Source organism: Montipora foliosa, chromosome 9, assembly GCF_036669935.1.
Source record: "Montipora foliosa isolate CH-2021 chromosome 9, ASM3666993v2, whole genome shotgun sequence".
Taxonomy (NCBI): domain Eukaryota; kingdom Metazoa; phylum Cnidaria; class Anthozoa; order Scleractinia; family Acroporidae; genus Montipora; species Montipora foliosa.
In genome coordinates this window covers 31010682-31035443 of record NC_090877.1, presented here as the reverse complement: position 1 = coordinate 31035443, position 24762 = coordinate 31010682, and the positions used below count along the sequence as shown (strand labels likewise).

General features: G+C 39.0%; 1 protein-coding gene across 3 annotated transcripts in view; it reads right to left on the bottom strand.

Moving 5' to 3' along the window:
* LOC137969886 (peroxisomal membrane protein PMP34-like) overlaps positions 1-22522 on the bottom strand; it is a 47293-nt gene extending 24771 nt beyond the window's left edge. For 2 of the 3 annotated variants that reach the window (XM_068816288.1, XM_068816289.1), the window contains exons 1-6: positions 22243-22521; positions 15363-15423; positions 8673-8739; positions 2918-3072; positions 2097-2222; positions 1265-1410 (exon numbers count right to left, since the gene is read on the bottom strand). In XM_068816288.1, coding sequence (XP_068672389.1) covers positions 1265-1410; positions 2097-2222; positions 2918-3072; positions 8673-8739; positions 15363-15423; positions 22243-22350 — 663 coding nt within the window. In that variant the 5' untranslated portion in view covers positions 22351-22521. Of the gene's footprint in view, positions 1-1264; positions 1411-2096; positions 2223-2917; positions 3073-8672; positions 8740-15362; positions 15424-22242 lie in introns of all 3 variants that reach the window. The other variant, XM_068816290.1, reaches the window with a different exon arrangement.
* Between the last annotated feature and the right edge of the window lie 2240 nt (positions 22523-24762).

Here is a 24762-nt window from a genome sequence, read left to right as displayed (position 1 = left end):
TTATACCCAAGGAGAAATGTTTGCAAGCACTATTGTGCAAATTGTCGAGTACTATTTCACATAAACTACATGTAGAAGTGCCAACCAGACAGTCAATATAATACATAGTTTGCTTATTTCCATCAGAGTGCCATTTTTGGAACCCAATAGTAGTTGTATTATTCTTATTTCGAAGTACTGCAACTCTCTGCAACTCAACTTATGTAAGTTAATAATAACATGTAATAATAATAGAAATGTAAGTAAAACACTTTGTATCTCTAACAGCAATGTAAATGTCAACGTGTTTTGCAATAAATTATTATATTGAAAGTACTGCTGTATTGTTTGAACAGGAACATACAATAACACAACACTCTCGCGCTTCAGCTCTATCAAGGCTGCCGCCTTGTCAGCCTCGCGTCTTCGCTCGGCTGACTCGTCGCCAAAAATATTTACTGGGATTTTCATAATTCTGAGGAATCTCACGGCCAAACTGCGATTTGGCTTCCATCAATCAAACTTCCGACGCCAAGCCGAGAGTTGACCGGAAACCACGGATGCCGATGCGTGACATAACCTACAAATCAGCATCTTTGGTTCCACGGTACATTCGTTCATTCGAACTCGACGCCAATGGAAAGCGATGGAATCTGTGCACATTGTTTTACTATAGAACCCCTAAAAAGATAAGATAATGGTATTCGAGCTGTGACCTAAACAAAAACTCCAATTCCCTTTCCGGAGGAGGAACGATCTTCCCGGCTATCCTCGGAAATTTGATTGATGGAAGACAAAGTGCAGTTTGGCTCTCAGCGCTTGAAGGTGAGATTCCGCAGAATTATGGAAATCGCAGTAATTTAAATTTTTGAGGGTAAAAGTATAGAAATAAAATGAAAAGTTTGAAAGATCATCGTATTTGCAAAGGAAGCGCGAGAAAATCCAGGCTTGAACGGGACTCGAAGACATGACCAAGGTGCGACTTCGCTGTATTTGATCTACCAAGTGTCCCGCTTCCGGCTTTGCAACTACGCTGATCTTTCCAACTTTTCATTTAAGTTAACACTGAAGCTTAGAAAAATTAACATAAAAGGCCACACACCATGATAACAAATAATTTGGTGATTATAACGCTCTTCTAAAGAGGTTTTTTTTTCCAAGCAAATAAATGCTAGTAAATGCGAAGTGGATGACTAGTGGAAAACTTGTTGGAGGACAAAACTTACCACATAAAATTGCGCAAAATGAAGAAATAAGTGTAAAGCTATCGAATCAGTTAATCTACCTTCTTAGTGTCACCCATTAAAAACTTCTTAATTGCTTCATAAACCATAAACTGAATGGCAGGATTTCCAGCAAGGATAAGAGATGGGCCTGTGCCACTCCACAAGGCTCTCAAGCCTTCTTCACGGCTGACCTTTTGCAATCCATCTATAAAAATGTCCACAGGTAATAACCAGTCCTCAAATTAACACAGAAATGTGTTTATCAACTGGGTTGATATGGTAAATTGACTACAGTGGCCACCAAAATCTAACTCTGTATCGATAAACAGTTAAATAAATAAGCTGTAATATGGGGGGTCTAAATCCGCGAAGGGGTGCTAGCAGATTTAGTCCCCGGGGGTCCAAATTCGCTAGGGCACCGGTACGACGCTCTAACCAGCTGATCTACATGTATGAAGCCACTGATCATTGGACGTGGTCATTTGTGGGTTCTAATGTTCCCGTGATGAATGAATCATTGTGTAAAATATGAGAATACAAAGCCAGCTATCATCATACTGTCCATTACACGTTCGTAACAAGCACTGCAGAAAGAGTTAAAGAGGTGCATGAATCAAAGGTTTAACACAATAAGGAGCAAATCAATTGGGGGTTTTTCCAGACACCACCTCAATTCTCATTCCTTCCTACATATAAAAATAATAATTAATGGTAAATCAACTTATTAGAAAAAGCCTGCATAGAATTAAATAGTGCCTTCATCAGGTACAATAACAATGAACACCAGGTCACATCCACAATGAATGATTTGCATCAAATTTAATTGTTAAAATATTAGTATTGTTGACTTAGGTAATTTGCTACTTAGAATTACAGTAAAGGTGGACTTACCAATAATTCCTTTGTATTTCTTCGTTTTGTTGTCTTCTAAACCTTTAGTTCTGAAAGTCGCTCCTTGTAACTTTAAGCGAGTGTTTACTACCCAAAGTGGAGTCGTCATCAAAACATTAACTATTCCTAAAAAATATCAACTGCCATAAGGTGCAACCCTTTTTATGTTAGCATGACTAGTGAGTCAAACCGACTTTCAAGTCGGTATAAACCTTTCAAATCCAACTCTAACCCCACAGCTCCTCTTGCAGTCATCATCGACTTGACATCCCCTGACTGTCTGCAGAGGCCATAATATTGTGTAGAGCGTTACATGCATGTAGAGTTTTAGTAAACAACAAATACTTATTATTAGTCACAAAGGTGGGTTCACACACTGCTTTTACAGAGGAAAGTGGCATACATATAAGGACCTGGGCACCCAGTATCTCTCTGTGCATTCAAACACATATCATCAATATTGCACCCAGCTGTTACCAGTGACAGGGGCTGTCAGATGTGAAAAGGAAGGACTGGTTTGAACTATTAGTGATCAACTTCTAGGACACGCCTTTTTATTAGGTCGATGCATCAAAAATCTCCTGTCCAAAGCCAGCAGTCGCTGCAATATCATCAAAGTTTGCATAGCATAATTTTTATGGTCACACCAAAGAGCAAATTAGGGTCATCTACACTTGATTCATTAATTAAGCCAGCTTTCCTTAGACAACTTAAGGTGTCCCTTAACTTTTGGCACTATTAGGAAAAGAAAAAAAATAATCTAACAACACTGAGTCAGACCTTTTCTGGAAAGTATTATTAATGAATCATTTTATTCATACCTGCTAAATATCCAAACAGCAAATCCTGGAGTGATGAAGATGTCATACCCTTTCCAACAAAAACCGCCTTCTGGCCATTAAATGTGTAGAAGTAAAGGAAATTTGAACAAAAAAGGCTACACAACACAGGAAAAAGACCTCGGTATAGAGACTCCCTGAAAAAAAGATAATATATAATATTGAATTTTTGACTTCGGATATCTCAAAGAATTATTCTAGCTTCCTGATTGTTTCACTCAATCTCAGTTAAGAGCTCATATACCGTATGACATACATCTAATATGGAATCAGATTGCATCAAGTGTTGCCAAGCTGGTAACTGATTAGGTTTAAATTTTAAAAGTCTGACAGAAACCTAATTTTTTTCAGTAAAAAAATGAAATGGCATTTTAAGAATATGGACTATCTCGAGTTTCCAATGAAATGATTCCTTGATTGTCGTGTGTTTGCCAGAGTTGTTGGAAAATATCCCGACTGCGTGTTTTCGTTTTGTGGTTTTGTGGCTACTGGTCACGCGTGACGAATACGTTAAATTTTTAACGCATGCTCAATACGAAATGTGGAGGCGGCGTGCAGAGTCTACTTTCCTCTTCCCGACTTATCTAGTAAGATCGAAAGAGACTCTGCTCGCAGGGTAGAAAGAATCGGGTGTCAACTGACAGCCTTCATTTATAATATGAACTACGGATATGAAATCAAGTGAAGCTATGATCCTCGCAATTATGAACGCAATTTTTGCAAATTGCGTAAAGAAACCTGAAAAATTCAGGACTTCGACGGGGTTTGAACCTGTGACCTCACAATACCAATGCGACGCTCTAACCAACTGAGCTATGAAGCCACTGACGATGGAGCTGGTCATTTGTGGGTTGCAATGTTCCGTAGAGGAATTGATCAACGATGAAATAATATGAAATGGATGATATACGAACTGCGGATATGAAATCAAGTGAAGCTATGATCCTCGCAGTTATGAACGCATTTTTTTGCAAATTGCGTAATGAAGCCTGAAAAATTCAGGACCTCAACGGGGTTTGAAGGCAGTTCGCAGTCTGCAGTTCATTTATGACCCATTTCATATATCATTTCATCCTTGTTCATTCCTCACGGGAACATTGGAACCCACAAATGACCAGCTCTCAACGTCAGTGGCTTCATAGCTCAGTTGATTAGAGCGTCACACCGGTATCGCAAGGTCGTGGGTTCAAACCCCGTTGAAGTCCTGAACTTTTCAGGTTTCTTTACGCAATTTGCAAAAATTGCGTTCATAACTGCCAGGATCATAGCTTCACTTGATTTCATATTGCAAGTTCATATATGATCCATTTCATATAATTATGCAATCTGTACCTTAGCACGTGCCCGAACGCTGATTGGCTCAACATAATTGTCTTTCAAGTACGGGGCGCAGTTATTCAGCAGGCCATGAACTGCATGCAAAAGCTTTACAATAGAGTTCCTAGGGCTTGTGTGCACATTGTGAAGCACATTGTTATATTTTATCAAGCAAATGTAGTGTTTGGCGTATTGTTTTATGACAGTGCATGTTCTGTAGAAGCAACTGTTACATTAGCTAATAACAAAATCAAAATATTTTTGTGAATGCCAATCGCCGCTCGACATGATTCAGGGGTCACAAAAGCTTGACTGCTTTTGTGGGAATTCATCTCATGTGGGAATTTTCCAGACATAACTAATCGATGATCAATGACATCAATTAGTAATAAATGAGTAATCGATGAGTAATCAGTTGGTTAGTCATTGATTATTGGCGATGATCAATTAGTAATCGATGAGTAATCGAAGCCCAAAAATTTTGTGGCCTATCGACTACTCATCGATGATATCAATTACTCATTGATGTAATTGATTACTCATCGATGACCCATCGATTACTCATCGACTAGCTTTCTTGTACCATTTTTTTCGTTTGTGATTCTTTTAGCTGTGTTAGACGAAAATTTTCCTTGTATCTCAGTGAAATTCCTGTTGACAATGTCGACGCGCAAAGTGGTAATCACAAATACAGATGATTCTCAATTGTGCAATATTTCACTTAACCCATTCCCAACTCTTTATGTAATAACAAAACTACTGAACAGTAACCAACCAGTCTGAAACTGAAACTAACAAATTCGCTGACAAGAATCGACTACGTGGTTATCGATTTTTTTTTTGGTGGGTGTTTGTTAGCCAAGAAGCACTGCGCCTGAACAAAATCCCCATCGCGCAGTTTGCAGCCCACGTGTTGGAAAGATACCAGGGTAGAGGATCCGAAATTCTCAACAAACCTAAGACCTTTGAACAACTGTCGGAGGAAGGAAGAGAGCCCTACCGAAGAATAAAGAACTGGCTACAGCAAGAAGATCCCATCGGGGATCTGAGGGGAAAGATTCAAGGTACACGAATCACTTTTGAACACGTGTAATTTGATCAATTCGCAAAACTATTTCCGTTGCAAAGTCCATATGCCTTGTGTACTGCGCTGACATCGTTCATAGAAATGCTTTTTTTTTCATGAGTGCTCCGTCGCTTTGCATATTAAAGTCGTTTTGTTTTAGTTTTATAGGAAAAAGGAAGCGAGCTGCTTCATCAACCGCAAATAGGAGGACAAAATTTTCGCATTTGCACAAAATGGCACTTGAGGCCTTGCACAAAGTGAGAAAGTATCCATCGCACGGAGTTATCGAAGAATTTGCAAATCTGAACAACCTTGACGGGTCAACCGTCAAGGTGTGGTTCAACAAGAAACGGCAAAGACATAATGGTGAACCTTCTGAAGCTTAATTTCTATGTACTACTAGCTAAAAAGAATAAACCTGGAAACATCTGTTTACACTTAAGTTGTTTTGAGTTTGTTTTTCTTCGCCAAATACCATTTTACAGCCACGAAATAATATCGATTGATGTCACTGATGTCATCGATTAGTTATGTCTGGAATATATCATCATCAGCTCTTTTGACTTTCTTGAAACTTACATTGTAAGGTAAAGATTATTTATTTTAAAAATGCCTTGTCAAACAATAAGCTTTCGCCCAGTTGCGTGATCCAAATATAACGAAAACCCTACCCTAGTGGAAAAATGTTTGTCGAGGATTGCCATGTGACCAGCCTGAACCAGGGTCTTTCTCCTCAAAGACAAAGAGGGCAGACAAGAGAAACCCTGGGAATGAGGTTGACTAAGAGGTAATATTAAATACCAAAACACTAAAATTTTATTCAAATAATTCAATCTAATAGCTTTAATATGATATATAGTTTGACCCTATACAAAAAAATAGCGGCCAAAAAATTTTCATTTTCTTTTACTGAGACCTTACACTGCTACAGTAAATTGCAACTGATCATACTAATGTCTAATGGCTAAGCCTCCAATTTAGTTTTCAGCAACAAGAACATTATTACTCACTAGACAGAATACCTGAAAGTTTGACTTTGTTCGATGCAGCAAAATGCACAATAGAATTAGGACGCTGGGATTTCATTGGATAAAAGTTAGGGAGAGGTTGTAACTGAAAATATAAACATCTTCCAGATGCAAAACAAACTTGTAAACACATGAACCTAAAATCTCGCAAAGGGCAAACATGATGACCACAAAAGCGAATGAAAGGATCCTAAATAAGAAATTTTTGCACCTCATTGATATTGGGATAAACTGACTGAAACGTTACATTGTTGCAAAATCCATGTTCTACTATCTTTGTAAATTGGTTTTATAGCCATATGTGTCAAAATAAATTGAGTTATTAGGTAATTACTCGGAACACCTGAAAGGCATATGCATCCAAGTTATAATCTCGGTTGACTCTGTTCGGTGCAGCAAAGTGGACAATAGAATTACGAGGCAGTGATTTCATTGCTTAAAAGCAATTCACTTGACCCCTTGAGGCAATATATAAAAGTTTTACCTCCCTCTATTCAATAAACAAAACTACTTTTCCCAACAACAACAAAAAAAAACAGCTGTGACGTGTTGAGTGTCGTTGGAGGGGATTTCTGCATACATGTACATGAGGCTTCAAATAACCTCAATTCTTACAGAGTTCAATGAAAATCCTGATTTATAACATGCATTGGCAAAACCAAAGCGTTGGCAGATGTGTTGGGGTTTCAGTGTGAAAGTTCTAATGTTGTTTGCCGATTTAGAAACTGAAGTCCATGTTCTGAGTGAAAGCTCAATAGCAGCTAAAAAGTGAAAATGCTGGATTCAGATACATGTAGTTAATCTAAATGTTGCATGCTGACATGACAAAATTCTCAGTAAAGAACTCCCAGCAGCGGTATGTTGGAAATGTCCGAAATTTCTTTTTCTTTCAGCTGTTCTTGTTACGAGCATCATCCGTGGATGTCAATTTTTTCATTGTTTCACGGTCTTCATGTTTGCTACCTAGAGGGAGGCCACCGCATCACAGTTAATTTCAAAACTTTGCAGCTGGTATGAGGAGGGTGAAATTTTACTGAGCCACGTTAATTACAAGGATGATTTTCACAAGTTTTCTCCCTCACTTAACTCTAGTGTTTCACTCTCCCTTGGCCCAATGGTTTCACTTTGTATGTCACCCCTGCATTGCATAGATTCACATTATTTCCGATCAGACAACATGTACCAAATCAAACCACTCCTTTTGTTTGTTGACCTATTGATTTATTTGTAAACACTAAGCCATGTTCACAAATACGTCATCCATTGTCATGAGCCCTCCAGATATCAATCGGCCACAGAAACATTTACTTCTTTTGTTCCGTACTTAAAACAAATTTGAGCATTGCTTAATTACATGAAGTCTATTCAATCCTTGTAGTTTGTTTCTAAATCTTCCAAAATGTATCACCCTACTTATGCGCAACATGGTATTCTGAGTAAATGCTTTAAAGACCATCTTGTTATAAAAAATCAGCCAGCAGAACCAAGATAACTTAGGGAACCAAGACAGGGATAAGCTCAGAAATCTCATTGTCATTGTCAGCTATGCGAGATTGTGACCATGTAATAGGAATACAACAGATAATAAATATATGTTATTTGCCAGCTGGGAGGTCCTTAGAGCGAAAAACTGTGACAGAGGTTTTGAAAATGCTGCCCAAGGCCGCAGGCCGAGGGCAGCTTTTTCAAGACCGAGGTCACAGTTTTTCACTATACAGGCCGACCCTTAGCTGGTAAACAACTTATTTATTTTTTCCTCTCTCTCCCTTTCTCTCTGAAATCAGTTTTTTTTAAATTGTTGACTTGCACCACGCTTGATGGCGAATGTAGTATAAGAGCGACTTACAAACTGAACGTTTCAAAAAGAAATATATTTATTTGAATTCTATTTCCAAACCTCTTGTCTAATAAAAAGTAACTTTTGTCTGTAAATGGATTTGGTGTAAAAAAAATGGAAATTTAAGGTCATCCCACATGCTCACGCAACCAAGGCTAGTATTCTGCCCACCATGAGTGGGCCGGATGAGAAAATTCTGCCCACCCCTGGAACCAATCAGCTTAAAGGATTTCCTGAATTCCGGCGGCTCATGCACTGAGAAAAAAAGAATGATTTATATTACTTTTGGTGAAGCAACTATTCAGCGATATGCACAAAAAGGTCATCTACAAAACCTTGCTCTGTTTGAGGAGATACTGTAACATTTGGTGAACAGAAAAGCCCTAGACTACCAGACTGAGTCTCAATCAGTGTGGCAATATCAATAGGAATGATACTAAGCTAGTTTCTACATTTTTAAAAGTGCAAGTATAAACAGTAAGTACATACAATCCTTCTTCATGAATGATGTCCATTAAGACATAAGCTGTGTTCCTGGCTTTCCTCTTGTCATCAACTAAAAAAACATATTAACTGTGAATGTTACATGTACAAGTACTGTAATTTAAGCAAATGCAAAGTAAATTCATTCAGTGGACATAAATTAAATTTATTATTTTCTTTGCAATTATGTATTTGCTTGTTTACTCCACATTAACTAATTAAGTAAAATAGTTTCAATGTTCAAGCAACAAGGAAGAGTAGAGAAGGGCATGATATAGTTAGACTAATTATAATTACTGTATGCCCTTTTTAATCATTACATTTTGTTAAGACAGAAAAAGAAAGCTTACTATATACAAAGGAAACAAGGGACAGAGAGGAAAATGAATTTTACAAAGGTTGTACGTGTGACAGGGATTAATACTGAGGAAAATAATACTGGCAGAGAGCTCCTTTAAACAATCGTTTTGTTGGTTTTCAACAAATAGAAATAGTAATAGCAATCTAGACTATTAACAACATCCAATTACCGTTGGCCAAAATTCCCTTATGTTAACTTTGAATGCCATATGAGTGCCGTAATTATGTTGCTCAGATACAAGAGATAGGGTGAAATTGGACGGCTTACCATCTAAGATGTGATCATGAAATAATTGGCAGGCACAAGATTTAACAATGTCAGGAAGCTTGATAAGACCTAACCTGCGATCAGGCGTACTTTTCCTTAGACATGGTGCTGGACTTTGCTGTGATTGGGCAAAAAACAATAGAGCTCTTGGAGCCTCGCTCCGATTGTTTACAGAATTGCAAATCATACTTCTTGTAAATCGGTTAACAGCTGATGAAATTATGGCCGCCGAGAAGGATTTGAACACGAGTGATGTTTAGGTTCTGTTTACAGCTGCTGTTGCTTCGACTTCAGATTATTTTTTTAAAAAACCTTTAAAGGAAGAGCGGAGAGAATGCATCCGAAGAATGGTTTGAGAAAAAGAAGACATTACAGTTGTACTTCCTACGGGATTTGGCAATAGTGTTATTAATACAGGCCCGAACATTCTAGAAGAAAATGCATCGTTCTTCTTCCACCAACTCGAGAACGTTTGTAGTTGTGGCAAGTCCTTTGGAATAATTATGTTCGGAAGCAACAAGTTGCGAATCCAAAAAGAGCCGAATAGAACTTTAGGGCTGGCACATTCGGGGAATCAACCGAGCTTGAAAGAGAAATTCGACACTGTTTACGGAATCGCTGAACAATCTGAACACACTTATAACAAAATGATAGCTGAGTAGCTGCTACTGAAAAACTTGAATTTCTCAAAGTCCATTAATATTTTTCCTTATACCTATTTTATAGCATCTTTTATTGGCATCTCAAATATTCGAGTTTAATTTAAATAAAATTTATTGTACTGTTGATTGCGCCTGATGATGACATAAAAAATTCAGGCTTTTTCTGCCATTTTATCTCAAAATTCTTTGTTCCTTGATGGTTTGAACAGAGAAACCGCACCAACTGTCGAGCAGGATTTGCAGGAACAGCTTTGATTGCAGACATCAAAGCCAGAGTGCTATTTTGTTTATGTCACATCTTTACTTGAATCGCAGCATGCAGGTAATTTCCGGTAAAATCTGATTGGCTCACATTTATAGCATGACACATGATAACATCACTCTTGACAGGTGGGCAGCAGATGACTTGTTAAGAAATTGTATCAGGCGTACTTTTTAGCACCCTGTCTCAAGAAAAGTATGCTTGATCGCAGGTTAGATAAGGCCAAGGTTTACGCACAAATGTAATGAGGAGTAATATGATCACAGAGCGGCACTTCATTAATGATTCTCACTACTTTGTTTGTTACTTAACCAATAATTGACCCAGAGGTGTTTCATAAGAACATTACCCACAATACGCAACCATAGGTTATGTAAGGATATGCAAGTGCATAATACATACTGAAAAGAAACTGTTTTGTGACATAACGTTTTAGTTTTGTAATAATTTTAAGAAAAACACGACACTCTTGAGTTTTACAGACATGTTTCGGCAGTTGCCTCTGCCATCTTCAGTGTGAAATGAACAATAAATTACAGTGAAATATAAATACTAGAGAAATTACAATAATAACAATGACAGTAATTAAGACTACGAGAGTAGTAATTCAAAATTAAACAGAAAGTTTTAAATTAACGTGTTTGACCTGTGCGTTAAGTGTTGGTTTGTCCCAAAATATGTGCAACACCTCTTTGATTTTGAGATCAAAACACGAAGATGCCTGATCAATGATGGCAAAATTGTCACGGGAGCATGCAGAGCGACACACTAAGGAGCTCTCCAGATGCTTGAAAATGTGTGAGGCCCTGTCCGTTTCCAAATGTTCCCTTAAACGTGTGTTGAAATGTCGGGTGGTTTCACAGACATAGCAAGCTGCACAGCCTGCACACGAGAATTTATAAACAACACATGATCGGAGTCCATTGGGGACAGGGTCTTTCACACTAAAGGGGCTACCTACTTTGAAAGAGGAAAACGCTAACACGATGTTTGCATTATTACAATAGAAATGTGAAAGTCAACGAATGCACTTTTGGGCGATGCTAGAAAAATAACCTATGTAGGGTATGTACGATGGCAGAGGCAACTGCTCAGGAGTGTCGTGTTTTTCTAAAATTAGTTTCTTCACTGCTTTTATCTAGACCAGTTTTGTAATAATATTAAAACTCTTGCTAATTTTATTGCTTATAAAATCAATATGGCCATGCCAAGACAAAAAACAATCAATACATGTAAGTACAAAAGAAGAGGGCCCAAGATTGACCCTTGCAGTACTCTTGAATTTGTCACAAGATCAGACAGAATCAGACATTGTGTGTGTGATTCTCTAACAATTAACTAGTTTATGAATAGGATCGAATTTCTCTTTAGCAGGTTTTGATCTAGGATTGCCAATAAAACAGGGCATGAAACATGGTGGCATTGAAATGGGATATCTGAAATCGTGTGAACAAGAGTACTGAGCTTTTTGATCATGAACAGAGGCAAGTGCCTTCCTGACTAAAAGTGGTATGACCCTCTCTGTAAGCAAATCTCTTTATGTTAAACACGGAGGTCGAAAAAACCTAGTGGCCTGACGCAACACGATTCCTCAGCCTGCAATGACAACTTCAACTATTTTGGCTAATGCGATGGCTATGACTCCTAGCATTATGCCTCCTGGCAAATTGAATTTGTCATCCACAGAAGACATTGCAGAAAACTGAAAGTCTGGAAACAGATGTGGAACAACTACATAATCATTGCTAAACTTGGAACACAGCCGCCATAATACAAGGTAGCATTGTTTCTTCATTGTATGAGCGTAGACGCATTAAAGATCTTCAATGGTTTTCAGTTTGATAATCCAAAAGATAAAAACAAACTAAGTAAAATTATCGAGAAGTTTGACCCATAAATTATACCATTGGAGAACTCAATGAGACATTCGAAAGATAAAATTTTATCGCAAGAAACCAAGAAGAGAATGAAAGTATTGATGCCTACATGTACGTCACAGCTCTCGCATGCTAGTGAAAACATGCGATTTCTGTGATTGCATGCATGCTTCATTAATCCTTTGTGACTGAATAGTACTTAGCAAAACTTGACAAGCACACACGCAAACGGCTTCTACAGGAGAGAAAGCTAAATTTAAAGAAATGTATTGACATCTGCAGAAGCAACAAAACTACAAATTCACAGTTGAAAACAATTACGGCCGCACAGAGCAAAGAAGTGCATGGCGTGAAAGACAAACAACAGAAGAGACTCTCTGAATGATACCACATTGCAACCTCTGGGTCCTGCCACACAATTCTTGAAAACCCGAAGAATAGGAAGAAATTTTCTGTGGAATTCCTAACGGTAGAAGAGCACCTAACACTGATCTTCGGAGCTCAGCATGGCAGCTCTGCAAGTGGGCTTGATGATGGTCAAAGAAGAAAACGTCAAGATTAAGCAACCACCCCACCAGGCAATGTCAGCGGTCAAGAGTCTAAAGACAATAAAAAAAATAAAACAAACAAATCCCACACACTTTCCGACTGGGATTGCCATACTGGCAACCCAGTAATGAAGAAATTGTCAAACACTACCCTGAAGTATTCCAACAAGAATTAGGAACACTACCTGGGACGGTGCATTAAGAAGTGGATAAGAATGTAACGCACATCGTAGCACCCCCTAGAGGCGTACCAGCCTCACTCAAAGGCCAACTGAAGCAGGAATTTGACCGCCTTGAGAAGACAGGAGTCATCACTCCAATAGACGAACCCACCCTATGGGTTAGCGGACTAGCTGTGACAGTCCAGAAAAATGGTGCTCTGAGGATCTGCCTTGACCCCCGACCGCTGATTATCGCACTTCAAAGAAAAAGTTTTAGAAGATATACTCCCTGAGCTATCCGAGCTGGGAATCTTTTCCACAGTCAACTTCAAATCCAATTACTGGCACTGTGTCCTTGTACCCTAATCAAGCAAGCTTACCACATTTGCCACTCCCTATGGCAGATAGCGTTTGTATCATCTACCTTTTGGTCTATCTGCATTGGAAGGGGTACTCTGTATTGCAGATGACATTTTGATAAGTGGAAAGGACCGGAATAATATTCAAAGAGGCAATGTTACATGTAGATCAGGACAAGAACTTGGAGGAGCCTTTGCAAAGATGTTTGAAGCAGGGTATTGTTCTGAATGCTGACAATATGAGACTGCGCCATACAGAAGTAGCTTGCATGGGCCACCTGTTATCCAGCGGTGGTCTGAGACCTGACCCCACTAAGGTGGAGGCTAGCATCAAGATGCAGACACCAGAAATTCTGAAGGAATGCAAAGATTAAATGGTTTTGTTAATTACTAGCAATGTTCGTTCCAAAGCTGTCAGACATTATGGAGTCCATACACCGTCTGACAAGGAAAATGCTCCATGGCACTGGTCTGATGAGCCAGACAGTGCATTCCAGAGAATAAAACAGATGGTCACTCAAGCTCCAGTGCTGACCTACTATAATCCCCATGGTGATCTTACCATCCAATGTGATTGAAGCCAAAACGGCCTATTTTCATTTAACAACTACATTCATTCAACTTCACACAGGCTTTGTTTATTCGACAAATATATTCAATTCAACTTCAACTTGTGCAAGAAGAATACATGTATTTATTCAACTTCAACGCCCAAAGTTATGTTTTACGGAACGAATACATTTATTCAACTTCAACAAAAATATTTTCATTCAACCAAACATATTTAGTCAACTCTTCGCAACTTCCCAGACACTGATAAATTCTTATTCACAAAGCTCCACCTCCCTACCCCCCTGCTACCCCTTCTTAACAAAGAAGAGCATGATCTGGAAACAGCATGTTGAAAAGCAGCATGGCGGCCCATAAACAACATTGATGATATTGTTAAGTTGAACGTTATAGGAAGTTACAACAGGTCTGCAGTGTGGTTTTTGCGGTTGCGTTGAAGCCTAAAAGAAATTATCGATCTCCACAGATGGCTACGAAGCTTTAAGGTTGAATTTGAGTATTGTTTTGTTTAGAAATCCCCCTTGATACTTGTGAGACAAAGAAAACAGAACTGAGTGTGAGGCCAGGAGGCCAGGCCAGGAGGGTAGGGAGGTGGAGCTTTGTTGAATAAGAATTAAATTAATCAATTTATCGATGTCTGGGAAGTTGCGAAGAGTTGAATAAATATGTTTTGTTGAATGGAAATATTTTTGTTGAAGTTGAATATATATATTTGTCCCATAAAACCTAACTTTGGGAGTTGAAGTTGAATAAATAAATCTTCTTCTTGCACAAAAATAGTCTGTGAAGTTGAATGAATATAATTGTTGAATAAACAAAGTCTGTGTTTAAATTGAATGAATTTAGTCGTTGAATGAAAATATCATGTGTTGAAGTTGAATCAATATACTGTAGTTGTTAAATGAAAATATCCTGTGTTGCAGTTGAATCAATATAGACTATTGCATACAAATATACATTGTTGAATTTTGCAACAAACGGTCAACCATACTTAGGAATAGAGTTGTCTTAGAAGAGCATGTGAGTGCATTTACTGGCCTAGCATGTCGTCCGAAATTAAGCAGTACATCTCAGCAAGCAAGATATGCTGAGAGTTTGATTCTTCCTCTCAACTCAAAGAATCTTTGATGAGCCATGATGCATCCTGCCACCCCTTGGAAAGAGTAGGTACCGGCATTTTCGCCACTGATAGCAAAGAATACTGTACCTGGTTACTGTTGACTACTACAGCAACATTTGGGAGGTTGACAGATTACTGGACACCAAAGCCAGTACCGCCATTCTAAAGCTTAAAAGTCACTTCATCCATTATGTCCGCCAACTGTTGCCTGACTGTTTGCAAACTTTTGGTCAACTGTTGGATGGTGGACAGTTGGCCAACAGTCAGTTTAGGGGAGTTGTTCTTTAATTTTACCAGCTGTTCAATGCACTAAAAATCTTATGCCTGGATACCCTTATTTGATGACAGATACATGTAGTGGAGGCTATAATCTGATTGCTTTCACCAAACTCCTGCACTGCCCCATGCATTGTACATGTGTAACCTCAATAATTGAGGTGCAGACTACACACAAAAGTTTCATTATAGCAAGTTATTACATATTACTGTCTGTTCATCTTCATACTAACCTTGGAGTCTGGTTCTTGCTGTATCCAAAGGATAAAATACTGACATGGCAGTTACACTTCCCTATATTATTACACAACAAACAAAGACAATGTTTCAGAGCTTTTACAAGTATTTGTAGCCAGCATGCAGTCTGTATAATTTCTCAATTAGTGAACAGAACCACGTGGGCCACGTTAAAGATCAGAGTGAATCATGTTTTATTCTCATTGCCTTATATGGGTGTTACATGTGTAATGTCACTAGTTAAAGGTTAAGATGATATATCACAGGGGTTTCAATAAGTTTTTCAGTAAACGGCTAGGTTTGTGGAGTAGGTGGGTGTGGCAAGAAAGAAAGCATAAGGCCCCTTTCCCCTAGGGGGGTGTGGGGGCACACTACCCTAGAAAATTTTGAAATTTTTTGTGCAACATGTCTCGCAACGCCATTTCTACAAACATTCTCACAGTAAAATACAAGTTGTTTTACGGGTGTTACACTGAGCAACATTTCGTGCAACTTGTCTCCTTTCGATGATCACATGAGCTTAAAGGAACATTTTCATAGGCTGGTGCCACAAACTGTTGTGACAAGTTGCAGGACAGATATTACACTGCACAATGCTCAAACAATTTGTTGCAACCATTGTGGAAAGAGACCTCAATTCTACTTTCCGCAAAAGTTTCTGCAACTGGTCTCGCAATGTTTTGCCTGTTGCAAGGTACAGGTAAGATACATTGGGCATTGATTCATGCAACTTGTCTCACAAAAACTTGCACAGTGTAACAGCATCTTTAAGGTTACGGCAGACCTTCATAGATGTCCTATGCGAATATTTTTTTTTAATGTGCTTTGTTGGGCAAAACAGCCCTAAACTATAGTACATCAATTGAAAGGCTATGAAATGCACTTTCTGGTAAATATATTTTCTTTTTCACTTGACTGATGTCTCTCTGATCCAATTTATTGGGTATCAAATTTCAATGCTAAGGGAAGCCTTCTGTATGATGTCATTCACAAGGCGTTTATCATCAAAAGTGTGTGAGGCGTTTTTGATATTCCAATATGTTGCTAGAAAATTTTGTTTAAAATATGCCTGTCAAAAATTTTCAGATAAAGGTTAAGTCGAAGGCCATTGTGGGAGTTCAATTTTAAAAAACGGAAATCCCTCACACTTTATTTAAGGTTGGTATCTAAGGAGTCCTCAGGCGAAATTTCAAGATAATCCGCTGAATTTTTATACCCTATCATTCGCTTAAAGAGGATACAATTGCGCAAAAACGAACTAGGTTTTTTGCACTTCCAAATTAAGGCTTTACAAACTTTTCATGGCTTTTGATCCAGCACCTGTCAACACGCAAAAACCGTAGATAACAACAGCCAATGAGAACACAAGGGATGTCCTAGAGAGTCCCTTGGGATGAACCACAAAAATGTTATGATTATTTCTTTATTTACGGCCGCAGTTCTTTTTAGGTTTAATATGGCTTCTTTTCTTGTTTATCCTTTCCCAGGAAAAAGTTATTCCCAGGGAGTAAACAGACGACAATGTGTGAAAAAAGTTGACGATTTGTGTAACAAACAACATGACTTGAAATTCAAGACCACAGTCGATTTCCCACAGAAAGCATGACCAAATTCCTTGCATTGCCAGTTTCTAATTGGCTTTACTGACTGAGAAAGATCTATGGAAAATAAGTTTTTGTTACAGTCAAAACAGCTCAAGCGTTCCTCTGACGAGCGGATTAATGATTTCATTGTTGCAAATTTGATTTCAGGAATCACTGCAATAATCTGGTCGTCGGATGAATGATGCAAACTTCAAATCGAGCCTCAGTTCAAAACTTGAATTTTGATTGGATTATTGCTCGCTTCCAGTGTCAGGACGGCATGAGAATTTGACAGGTGTACCAATTTGCATAATTTGCTTTTCTTTCTAAATATTATTATTTCATTTCTCTGTCCAATCTTTGGTTCGAAAACATAGTGTCTCAAGATTACAGAAAGGTAATGTTGCTAGAGTGAAATGACTGTTGTTTTACAGATTATGCAAATCAGTAAACCTAAGAAATTCTCACGCAGGCCTGGTATCAGAAGCCAGCAATATTCTAATCAAAATTCGAGTTTTGAACTGAGGCTTGATTTGAATTTTGCATTAATTTATTCATCCGACAACCAGATAATTGAAATGATTACTGGAATCAAATTTGCAATAATGAACTCATTAATCCACTCGTCAGAGGAACACTTGTCATGAGCTGTTTTGACTGTTTTGACTCAAGCATGCGCAATAAGACCAGAACCCCAAGTATTCTGGGAAAATGGAGTCCATTATCCAAGAGTCTCTCTGGGCACTCACCCGCTGACCAAGAAGCCCAAGGACTCTGGGTACGAGATTGGAACCACTTTAAAAAACTCAAAGCAGAGGATTCTAGACATCACATTTTTGAAGGGCATCTGAAGAATGGAAAAGCACCAGGAATAGACAAGATACAAGCGGAGCTGCTCAAAGCTGACATTGACTATGCTACCACTAAAGTCAAGGAGATCATAGACATAGTGTGGAGAGACGAGAAGACACCAAAAAAAATAATGGAGAAAAGGACTGATTGTCAAACTGCCAAAAAAAGGAAATCTGAAAGAATGTAAAAACTGGCATGGAATTACGCTGCTGTTAGTTGTCAGTAAGGTCATGGGGAGAATTGTGATTGACAGGATACGAACTGGAGTAGAGTCGAAGCTTCGAAAGGAACAAGCAGGTTTTCAACCAGGTAGGGGAACTACTGAGCAAATTTCAACCTCGTTCCCAGGGTCTCTCTTCTCTGCCTCCATTGTCGTTGAGAGAAGACCCTGGTTCACGCTGGTCACGTGGCACTCGTCGACAAACATTTTTCCACTAGGGTAGTGTTTTCGTTATATTTTGATCCCAAACCGCACCTGGGCGAAAAAATATTCGTTTAACAAGGCATTTCTAAAATAAAAAGGTCAAAAGAGCTGATGTTATATTCCCACAGGAGATGAATTCCCACAAAAGCGGTCAAACTAAAAGCAAGAGCTTTTGTGATCGACAAGACGACTTCAATGTCGAGTGGCGATTGACGTTTGCTTTAAAAAAAATTAATTTCGTTAGTAGCCAAAGTTGCTTCTTCAGAACAAACACTAACATGAAAGAATACACCAAACACTACGTTTGCTTGATAAAAATGTCTCTTTTATTTTACTGCGACTAAAAATATACACGCTATTAAAGCGCGGTGCAGTGGTAAAAAAAATCTTAACGACATCGACAATTTACACGAAGTTGTTGAAATATAAATATCATAAGTCAAACTGTCAACTCGCTGTACAAGATTGCGACCTTAGCAATCACGTTGTTTAACTTTCGAAAGAAAAACGAAAATCAAAGAACAAAATGAAATACCTGCACATGCTAATACAGTTTGATTTGATGGATTTGAGGTCGATATGTGACTCGAGAACTTAAAAAACAACACACCGGCTGATCGCTGAACATGTTTCTTTTCCATGGATAACCGTTTCGCTTGTTTTCTTGCACGACAAAATCTTCTTTCCTTTAAAATTGTCGCAAACTATTAGCATTCTTCGTTGATCCGGACCTTCACACGGATGAAAACTTGAATAACGTGAGGATATTTTCTGTGGCGTCTGATCGATTTGACCACAACTTTTTTTCTTTCACATCGGGTTCCATATGTGTAGTACATAAAATACTGCTGTCAAACGTTTTGTCAATGGTTATCTGGCCACAAAATCAAATGTGTGCTGATTCCCTTCTTTGCAATGTCAACAAAGCCTACATTGCCACCCATCCCCTAACACACATTTCCCCAACCTCCCAGATTCTGGGAGACACGTGACCAGCGTGAACCAGGGTCTTCTCTCAACGACAATGGAGGCAGAGAAGAGAGACCCTGGGAACGAGGTTGAGCAAATTTTCATATTGAGAAATGTCATCGAGCAATCAATAGAATGGCAGTCATCATCGTACGTTAACTTTATAGATTTCGAGAAAGCGTTTGATTCAGTCCATAGGGATAGTCTATGGTTGATTATGAGAAGCTACGGCATACCACCCAAGATAATCAGCATGGCGAAAACACTCTATAATGACTTTGAATGCACAGTAGTGGATAGCCAGGATACAACGGAGTGGTTTAAGATCAAAACTGGAGTGAAAAAGGGTTGTAACATGTCAGGTTTACTATTCCTGCTAGTCGTTGATTGGATTATGAAAAATACATTTCAAGAAGGGAATACTGGAATAAGATGGGTGTTCAATACAAAGCTCGAGCATCTCGACTTTGCGGATGACATAGCCCTTTTGTTATCGACCAGGCAGCACATTCAGACTAAGACCGATAAGCTGGCCCAGGAAGCAGGAAGGGTGGGACTGAAAGTTAATGTAGACAAATGTAAGCTGCTCCAAATAAACACACGGAACAACGATGTGGTAGAGGTAAATGGGCAAGGAATAGTGGATGTTGATAGATTTGTGTACTTGGGAGCTACGGTTTCCAAAGAGGGTGGAGGTAATGAAGACATCCATAATAGATTAGTTAAAGCGAGAGGGGTACCGTATTTACCCGTGTATAAGTCGATCCCGTGTATAAGTCGACCCCCATTTTTGATGCCAAAAAAAGCAATTTCTTAATTTCTTTGTTTAAAGTTACTGGGACACAACAGTAATCTTGTATTCTTCGATTTCTGGAAATGTGGATACACAAAAAAATCAGGGCCTCAAGTGCTTTTAATAGTTTTGTGGTTCAGCAGTTGTTGTATATGCGGGCATTTTGTCCTTGAGTTTCGAAAAAGTTCTCAGAAAATCGAACATGTAAACCTCAAACTAACCTGTTTCATTGTTCAACGACAAAGGGCTTTAGAGGATAAGCACATCATCACAGAAGCAGGAGTCAATCTTTGAAAATAACTTGCGAACGATGCGAAAATGTGCAAGGTTTAATTTTCCCTTGACCTATAATTTTTCACATGGCAAACAAAACAAAACTCATTTAAAAGCATTTAAATCAGCCAGGTTTGTATTAAGAATAAAAAACAATCATTACCAACCAGCATTTTCACGCAACACGAGTGACACTGCTTGCACGCAAACACAAGGTATTGCGCCAGGTTACTAAGCTGTTGAACAATCGAGTTTGTTTGAAGAAACAGAAATGCCTTTTAGAGCTTTCCGCCTTTGGAAAACGAAAATTTCCAGTGTCTATTTCATATTTGTGCTTGTGAGTATCTTCAACATTTAGATTTGGACAAATCCTTTTTCATTTCAACTGGAATTGCTTACATTCATTTTGTAGTCTTTTGTCATTCATTTTGAAGTCTTTTGTCGGCTTTTGTCCACTGCGTTCGTTATGCCCAAAGACAACATTATGATGTTAATTTTGAATAAATTACTTAGCTGGAACTTGGCTCAAAATCTTTGACCCGTGTATAAGTCGAGGGCGATTTTTGGAGCTTCTTTTGAGGCCATAAAAGGTCAACTTATACACGGGTAAATACGGTATTCTTGAGATTGAAAAAGATCTGGAGCAGCCACAGCATCAGTCGACGAACCAAAGTCAGGCTATATAAGACACTAGTGAAGCCAGTCTTGATGTATGGCTGCGAGACGTGGAAGATGAATAAATGTGATGAAAATAAAATCGATATCTTCCAAAGCAGATGTCTTACACGGATATTTAAGATACGTTAGCAGGAAAGAATTACAAACAAAGAAGTCCTGAAGATGGCTGAGATAGAAAAACTCAGTGAGGATGTGCGAAGGAGAAGATGGAAATTCATCGGCCACATCATGAGGAAAGAACCAAACAATGACTGCAGAATTGCATTAACCTGGGCCCCAAGAGGGGCGGCAAAAACGGGAAAGACCAAGGACAACATGGAGAAGGACGGCGGAGAGAGAAAGAGAACAAGCGGGATGGAAGAACTGGAGTGAGGTACAAATGGCAGAGGCTGACAGAGATGGTTGGCGGGATTGTGTTGAGGCCTAGGTAACAGATAACAGGAAATCTATACCCCTTGCTCCCTTCCATATTCTGCCAATCCTGTCAGTGACCGCTAGTGCCATTAACACCAGTAATGACTTCCTCCAACTCCCCCATGTACAGTTTCTCTGTAACGGATAAAAGCTACCGGTATTCCATATGTTTGTCAATAGCATTACTGGAAAGCATGAACTCCTTGCTATGGATTTTTTCATTGCAACAGAAGGTCATTGGGCCCACTTAGTTTACCTGTTTTACACAAGCAAGCCTTATTTGAAAAGCATAAAGCTATCAATTATATAAAAATAAATGACTTGCTCTGAAACACAGCCCTTGTGTTGTTATCAATGACCCCTTCTTAATCAAGAATGAAAAAGTAATAAATGCTTGGGATAAACAAATAATTAATAAAATTAACATGAACTGAGTTGAATTGTAACTATGAAATATAACACCATATAGATGAATGTTAGTCTTATAATGCAGCAAGAAATCACTTTTTCCCTGCACTCCATTTCCCAAGCTCCAACCCTCTGCGGTTTGAACGTGAGTAACGGCGGACCGTGAAATCCAAACGTTACATTCAACGTAAACAGTCTTTGGATAAAAATCAAAGCTCAAACTTTTGCAAGGCAGGTGTTAAGCAAACACACTTTTAAAATCTGAAGAAAAAAAGGAAGTGATTTTTGGATCATAGTACCACTTCAAGACAAACACCTACTGATCGTCCGACTCGTATCGTTTCTAAAGAACTCCGACGAATGCTAAAAAGAGGCGGCATGATATTCAGCTGTCTTCAGCTGTTACGTTTATGTTTTCGATGATTAACAAAGTATGCCAAAAAATATAATCATATTGATCACAAATCATAGATCTAACTCACCACAGCGCCGGCCAAAGCATGAACAAAGTTTCGATGTGAAAACAACATTTTAAACGTGTCTGGCAGCTCCACACCATGGGAGCTCGCAGTTTTGGAGAACACTGTCATTCTAAAGAATCATCGTGCGGGTCACAAACTGAAATATTTTTTTCGATCGCAGATACGAGCACCCTCGATAACCTCCCGTATTGCCTGTGTGCGGGCAGAAATACCGGCAGGAAACGTTGGCATGCTCTTGCACGCAAATATCACGCAGCATACCCGGTGCAGGTAGGAACATGTATCATGATATGAAGCGTTTATGTATCCAAGTTGCTATCTGCTGACCAAACTGCATGACCATTCTGGGGGGGTGGGGGGTAACGCAGGGGGTGAAGGGCTAGGGTACCACAGCTGAAACAACCCAGAGCTCTACAAAAACATTATCTGAAACATTATCTGAAACATAATGTTTAGGTCAAAGATTAGCATTTTTGTCAAGTTTTGGGTTGTTTTAGCTATGGTACTCTTCACGCCCTACCCCCCCCCCCCCACTCCCCGGAATGGTCATGCCGTGACCAAATGACCAACCGGTCGAAAGTCAGCGTGCGTACCGGGCGATTCGGTGCATTTTATTAAACGCTTCTTTCCACCGGGTTGACTGAAAAAATCTTGGGCCCGTTTCTCGCAATTCTCCGGGCTCGAAAAGCCAATTTTGAAACTGCGATCCGTCCATTTAATTAAATAGAGAGCTGGCCTTTCATCAGGCCCCAGTTGTTCAAAGGCCGAATTCTTTCATCGGGTGGATAAGTCACTTAAGTATAAATACACAGGTGATTATACAAAATCGCGCGCTCTCATTGGCTCGCTATCTCGGATTATCAGCCGATAATCACCTCGAAGGACAAAATGGCTGCCAGTAGTCGTTTTTGCCACTGCAAGTGAAGATGATTTTCGCGTTGTTTTTTTTTTTTTTCTCTTTTTTGAAATAATCACCTGTGCAATTAAACTAAAACAATTATTCTCCTCAGGCGAAGTGATTATCGGAGAATATTCACCGAGACGAGGTCGAGGTGAATATTCACCTTTAAAATCAAATCACATATTACTTGTGAAACCCCTAATGTAATTTACATGATTCAGTGCACTAAATGTAATCTTCAGTACATCGGAGAGACCAAACGTCGTCTTAAAGACCTCTTTAATGAACATAGGCGACCTATTATAAACCCCTTTTGTAGTTATACCCCCTCTGCGGTTTCACGACACTTCCTGACCAGTGGTCACGCGGAGGATCACATGATCCTTATACCGCTCGAACAACTGCACACTAGTCGTGACTCCATCAGAAAGGCTCGTGACCTCATACACAGAGGAAAAACACTGGAGCCTGCAGAATTTAGTTTAGCTACCTTTTAACTTTCTTTTGTTTTTTTCATCTTGTTATCATGTATTATTCTCTCTCCTCTTTTTTATGCATTTCCGTTTTTATAACACATCACGTAGCCTTTTTATGTCATTTCCGGTAAATATAAAGATCTTGTTACTAGCATTTATCCATTCAATAAACCTGAAGAAGGCTGGTGTTGGTCAGCCGAAACATTGCAACAACGCCCATGTTCACGTTGTCTTGACCTACCTTTGCAGAATATTTTCTATATTTTGTACTTTCCATTGGATAAAGTTTATATCCGTCCTTTGAACAAAATGGGCCAGATTTACAAGATCTGAAGAAACAACATTATTGCAAAGTTTCATGCCCCAGGTTGCCGAAATAAGCCCGAAAGATTCGGGACTTCGAGAAACGGGCCCCTGTTCCGAGGTTTGCGCTGAACATTACATTAAACCGAACACTCGGAAGTCCAAAGCGTGAAGAAAACCGCCTGCCAGGCTGGCTATTAAAGGTTGAGTCATCCCTTGGCCGGGCATCAGTGAACACATGTCGGAACTGGTGATATTCTTATGAGTTCTCTTTTGCCAAACGAGGTTCACTAAGACTTAAGACCAATTTATTTCTAACGACACACGAGCAACATGTCAAGTTGCCCGACAAACAGATCAAATGTTTGGGATGCTCTCAAAGAGCCCTGAGTTTTCTAAATGCTTCAACTTTCGTGATTCGAGGCAACAAATCCTTATCACGGTGGATTGTCAATCTCAGTTCAAGGCACCCAACGAGCAACTTTAGCGAAGAGCCTTTGAGAGAGAAATCTAGGCTCGTTGTTTTTATCAACTAGAAGAATTTGATCTGTTCGGGTATCTTAGCTGAAAATTGAAGAGCCCGAAAATTTCAGTTAGGGAATGAAATGTTTATTTCAGAAATTGCTAGCTGAACGTTTAAGAACTTCCCAGGGAAACCATTTGCTTATAAGAAACTGCTAGGTGACATTTTTCAGATTTTTGAGTACCAAAAATTGCAAAAGTATGCTTTCCGAAAACGTAAGCCGGCACTACTTTTCCCTTGTTGCGAATCAAGGTTTTGGGGAATGTTTTAGTAAAGAAATCTATATCTGTTTGGCAACGTAGAAACGAATTTCTTAG